This window comes from Haliotis rufescens, unplaced genomic scaffold, assembly GCF_023055435.1.
Source record: "Haliotis rufescens isolate VD_foot unplaced genomic scaffold, xgHalRufe1.0.p SCAF_13, whole genome shotgun sequence".
Taxonomy (NCBI): Eukaryota; Metazoa; Mollusca; class Gastropoda; order Lepetellida; family Haliotidae; genus Haliotis; species Haliotis rufescens.
In genome coordinates, this window is record NW_025963813.1 from 38,775,629 (window position 1) to 38,781,794 (window position 6,166).

The 6,166-nt window shown below is 39.6% G+C and overlaps 1 protein-coding gene across 1 annotated transcript; it reads right to left on the minus strand.

The window, feature by feature from the left end:
* Positions 1–4,120: 4,120 nt before the first annotated feature.
* Positions 4,121–6,166, minus strand: LOC124121780. Its single transcript, XM_046484845.2, has 2 exons — positions 5,949–6,166; positions 4,121–4,316 (listed from the first exon to the last, which is right to left on the minus strand). Exons 1-2 carry the CDS (start codon positions 6,113–6,115, stop codon positions 4,121–4,123), a joined length of 363 nt encoding a protein of 120 aa, XP_046340801.1. The 5' UTR covers positions 6,116–6,166.

Sequence of the window (6,166 nt, forward strand, 5' to 3'; positions counted from 1 at the left end):
TGTGATGTCCTGGGCAGGAAATGACAGTGTTTTGACTACTCGTCTTTCATTAATTAACGTGTTGGGCATCCCTAATTAACCTTTACTAATTCATGTTAAACCAACACAGGATGTTTTCTGGAAGTGGACAATCGCGAATGTCATAGGGCTGACACGACACGTGTTAATAACTATCCTAGAACTTCTTAAGTTACTAAACATTCTTTATATCTAACGACTAATTTTATTTCTACCTATATACCACTTTATTGTCTCATATTGCGGTAGTTAAAGAAAAGACAGTGCTCAAAGTGAAGCCCTTTTCTCAACATCGTCTCTATCAGAAGTGTTTTGGTGTTTTGGTGGGGAGAGGAGATTTTATTTCGTAGGGTGGGGGAGAGTTTATTTCGAGAGGGGCGGACTGTACCGGTATAACTTCGCCGGGGGCAGATTTTATTCTGGGGGCGAATATATTTCGTGACACCGGAACAACAATTAATAACATATTCCCATTTCTAGTTCAGTCAAGCCTTCTTTATTTACCTTAAAACCTGCCTCAAAATGTACATTTCTATACTTGTATCAGAAAAGGCTTTGTGTGAGTGTGTGTGTGTGTGTGTGTGTGTGTGTGTGTGTGTGTGTGTGTGTGTGTGTGTGTGTGTGTGTGTGTGTGTGTCTGTGTGTCGTCTAAGGCCCCGCGATTCGCTGTTCAGAATTCCGTACCAGAAACCTATGATTGTGGGTTCGAATCCCGGTTTGCCCTTGTTATGTTTCTTGGTTTGTCAGCACCATACCCGTGCTCGTGGATTTCACCGAAGTTGTAAACGTCTGACACCAACATCACTTCCGCCTTTCCTCCCACATTAAGCAGGAAGTTTTCGTAACATTGTTATTTAGGTAGCTTGGGACATAGGCTTCTGTTTCAAAGTTGCACTGCATTTGGCGTGTACCGGAATTGATACTAGTAAACCATAAGTGCTTATGACTTTTTTTATTTACTATGGCATGGGACCTTCTGTTTCAAAGTTGTACTGTAATTGGCGTGTGTGTGATCAGCTGTTACCTGACATGGTAAAGTCAAAATGGTTCCTGATTCATGGTTCTGATGAGATTTCTTAAACTGTCACCACCTTGGTGAAACCCACGAGCACGGGTATGGTGCTGACAAACCTAGAAACATAATCAGGGTGAATCTGGGATTTGATCCCACAAACATAGGTTCCTGGCATGCCTAAGGGACAGAACTCTGCATAGTGAATTGCGGACCTTAGATGACTGGGCCACTAATGCCCCCAACTTTTAGTTAGGGGTGTCACGATAAATCGAAATATCGATATATTGCTATTGGTAAGCACTTAAAGTGAATAAATCGACTGTTAAATCAGTTTCCGATCAATAGTATCGATTTCATTTTGGAATATCGATAGTTTCGATTGAAGTTGCCATATCAATAAAATACATGCAATGCTGTTCGAATTTGTTTTTCTTTTGATCACGAGTGGTAGTAATTTACACATGGTAATGTGGAAGTTTCTTTTTCTTAAATTATTAGGGTAAAGAAAAAACAAATCAGTCATATCTCAAACTTTACTTTTTATTTGTTGTTATGGTTATCACATTCAAACATAAGTTCAGTTCCAAGGTTTAATTCAACTCTAAAATCCATAAAAAAATGATACACTGAAAACTATCGACATTTATTTATATTTTCCCCGTTATTTCGCCATATTGAAGAGACGAAACGCGGTTTTGAACACAAACAAACTTAGGATACTGGCAATAGCGATCAGCTGTTTCACTTAGGGTTATAATTATTTTAAATATATTTAGTAAAAGCTGCAAATAAAATAACAAGATATTGGAATATATCACTCCTGATAAAAACAAGAAGTTTCAGATACAATTTTTGCCGATGCTTGCATCATGTGTGCATTAAAATCCTGCAAAGTTATATCATTGGGTGTATCTTGACGGAATCACCAGTAGATTCCAAGAAACGTGTGTACAGCTGATTGCTGTTTCTGACTTAGTTTACGAGAAAAACAACAACAATTTAAACGGTAAATCAACATGTCTGGTGATTTTTTTAACTCTCATTTTAAATTTGTACTGACCAAGTTTCTCATCACCCGTTCGTTTACTGGAATTCGCTGAAGGGGTACGGTGTCATTTTTTTAGCACAAAATATTCGAATTTCTTTTTACAAAAAATATACTGAATCCGCTAGAGGGGGGTGAGCATTATACTCGGGTGCGCACTATACTCAAGAAAATACGGTAAGTTATTGTATGAAAAAAAACATTTTTAGGTTAGATAAACAATGATAGATGTGAAGTTGGTGTACATTTTGAGAGAAATTATTATGTAATGGGTAACATTAGTGTGATATGGTCAGTCTTAGTTCATTTATTTGTTAAATAAATTGACTTTGTCAATTTCATTCTTCACATGTGTCGCTTGTAGTCCATATCATAATGCTGGATGCTTTTGGACAAGACGAGTGAATGAATGAGTGAGTATGTTTTACGCCGCTTTTAGCAATATCCCAGCAATATCACGGCGGGGGACACCAGAAATGGGCTTCACACATTGTACCCATGTCGGGAATTGAACCCGGGTCTTCGGCGTGACGAGCGAACGCTTTAACCACTAGGCTACCCCACCGCCCGACAAGACGAGCGAAGTCATTGTAGTAGGCTCAGTGCCAGCCACCAATACATGTATCCCTCTACACGTACAACTGTTTATACCGCAGTGTTAACTGAACCAACCATCACTGGACAATACAATTAACACATAACGTTCATTTGTATAGAAACTAAATCCAGCTTAAGCCCTATGCTAAGTGTTTTGCATGAAGACAAATAACACAATAACGACAATGGAAAATGATTTGACATTGGTAAGTGTTGATATACCCCTGGCACATTTTACACAAGAATAACTGTCTTACAAATATTTTTTATTGATAAACATCCATTTTATTTAGAAATGTCAGGATAGCGTTTAACACCAGATTGTGTTCCTAGTTTCCTTTTTCACATCAGACTGAACGTTCTCACTCCGTACATCTTCCTTGGCGCTGTCAAGACTATTTTGACTAACCACGAGCTCTTTTTTCTTTGAGATACTTCTTTTAAAATGCATATAAATTATTTAATCCCATATTTATAGTTTACTGTACATCTCCTTTAAATCTCCATTCCATTATGATAATCCACTGGACCCCTTTGACACCATGCCTTGTATTTGAGTCTGCATCAAAAGACACGAAGGGGCACGGGTGGCCCAGTCATCTGAAGCGCTGCAATTCGCTGCACAGAGTTGCGTCCCTTGGGCAGCCAGAAACCTATGAGTGTGGGTTCGAATCCCAGTTCTCCCCGATTATGTTTCGAGGTTTGTCAGCACCATACCGGTGCTCGTGTGTTTCACCGAAGTGGTAAATGTCTGACCTTCATCACTTTGGGCTTTTCTCCCACATTAGGCACACACACGGTGATATAACTGGAATACTGTTAAAAGGGGCGTTAAACCCCACTCACTCACTCGAATGACACGACGCTAATCATTGACATCCAATGTTACAGTAACAGTTTTTTCCTCTTTTCCTCATTGTAACAAGCACCGACCAGTACACAACTTGACTTTACCATGCCTTCTCAAATACCACAGGACTTCCCAGCCTTTGTCTTACTTCTCAGGGTGCTGTGGTACAAAACAACCTTAGCCCTACGACTGTCGTAAATCTATGTTAATGTATGGAAGTTACAATCACCTTAGCGCTACGACTGTCGTAAGTCTATGTTAATGTATGGGAGTTACAATCACCTTAGCGCTAAGATCACTTTGTACAACAACACCCTGGGTACCGTTGTACAAAACAACCTTAGCGCTACGACTGTCGTAAGTCTATGTTAATGTATGGGAGTTACAATCAACTTAGCGCTAAGATCACTTTGTACAACTGCACCATGGGTACTGTTGTACACAATACCTTAGCTATACAACGGTCATAAGTCTATGTTAAGGTTTCAATCACCTTAGTATTAAGATCGCTTTAGGAAAACAACTAGGGGACACACCAATCTGCACATCGATTTGCAGCACTTAGACGACTGGGGCACCTGTACCCATTATTGTTTTAGGGGAGTGCACTGGCTAGATTAATCTTTTTATCTATCATCCTTGTCAACAAGAATGTTGCATTTTGTATCTTCACATATATCAAAATTGAGTGTTTCCAATTACATACTGAAACAAAATATGGTCCTGCAAAGTCTCGAATGACACCGGAGGTCGTTGCAATTCCCATGTGTCCGATGAATGGGAAAAGCCACCTGAAGAAGAAAGAATCAAAATTATCACTTGTACAAACTTGCTTATAGTACAGTACTCTGGTCCAATTCCCTACTGCGTAGGGGCCTCGCACATACTTTGAAAACAAATGTGGGAAGGGTTCCTTTTAAGATAACCCATAGACCATGTCATTAGTTTCACATCTAGTTTTCATTATTTTATTATTATCATGTTTATAAGGCAAAACAGCTCAAACAAAGTGATATATATGTCAATCTTTATGCCTATCATTGGAAACATGTTATGTGCCACTGGTACACTACTGGTTCTAATGTTTGGAATATACCTTATCGAAAAGCATCGAATGGAAATAAGAAACTGACAGAACTGTTCAAACTAGGATAACCATTTTTACCATTCACAAAATTTTCCATCTTTGTCCAATATACATTAAGAATGAAAACACAATGCCATTTAGAAAGTGGTCAAATGTAACAAATGTTATATTTTGGATAACACTTTCTTAGTAAAGTACAGATTCTAGTTGAGTCACATCAGGGTTTCAAACCCACACTGTTTGTTTGTCTGTGTTTAACGCCGCAATTAGCAATATTTCAGCTAAATGATTGTGGTCTGTAAATAATCAAGTCTGGAACAGACAATCCAGTGAATGACATCATGAGCATCGATCCACGCAATTGAGATACGATGACATGCATCAACAAAGTCGCCGAGCCTGACCACCCGATCCCGTTAGTCGCCTGTTACGACAAGCATAGTCGCCTTTTCAGGCAAGCAGAAGAAGAACAGTTACTATTCTGCCCCGATCTGAACCTACACTGCCAGATTGAGGCACATATTCGCCAACACACAAGTACTTTGATAAGTGAAGAAGCCTCGGTGGCTGATTGGGTTAGATCGCTGACTTTGTTTGCTGGCGATTAGGTGCCCCACTCTGGTAGTGTGTGTTCAAATCCTGGATGGGACTCAACCCCTAAATATGAGCAGAATCTGTACTTTACTGAGGAAGTGTTATCCAATATAACATTTGTCAGATTGAGGTGAGGTGAGGTGAAATGGGGTTTAATGTCGCGTCCAAGATTGTTGCACTTATATAGCGACGTGCATGTATGTGTGTGTGTGTGGCTGCTTGTACTAGTACGGACTGATGCCGATTTATAGTGCTAGCTCACTGAGATACCATGCCGCAGTTTAACATGAATACCCCACTCAGACACAGTATACCGAATCCGAGCCGACCAGTCCTTGTTTTAGCCCCTTAATGCCGAGCGCCAGACAGGGTAACAAAAAGTACCATCTTTTAATGTCTTTTGGTATGACGCGGACGGAGATCGAACCCTGGACCTGCCGCTCCCCGGGCGGACGCTCTACCACTAGACCACTGTCAGATTGAGAATGGACACAAATAATCTATATTACAAATCCTTCGGGACAATATAGAAAGCATGCATATTTAGATTATTAAAATTATCAAGATGGTTAATGCATGTTGCATATACTGACAATTCTGATTTTGTCCACTAATCCTTATGATGATAACACATTTTTTTCTATATGTCTATTACGCTAGATACGCTATCATCGAGTTCCTATGTCCGACAAAGACTATATAGAACGAGTGCAATTTGTTTGTCATTGTTCATTCCACTTACGTTATACAAGGTATCGGTGTCCACACAATGCAGTGGGGGTACCGACATTTGTTGTGATCTATTCTGTTGTTTCCGTTTAACATTGGAAGTTGACCTGGCATATTAATCGTGGAACGTTCGCTATTGACACTGTCAAATGACATCTGTGTTTCTGTTTTGGTCGCCATTCATTTCCTTATCGTAAAGTGAGTGTTCAGTAAATACTATTTTTCATTATC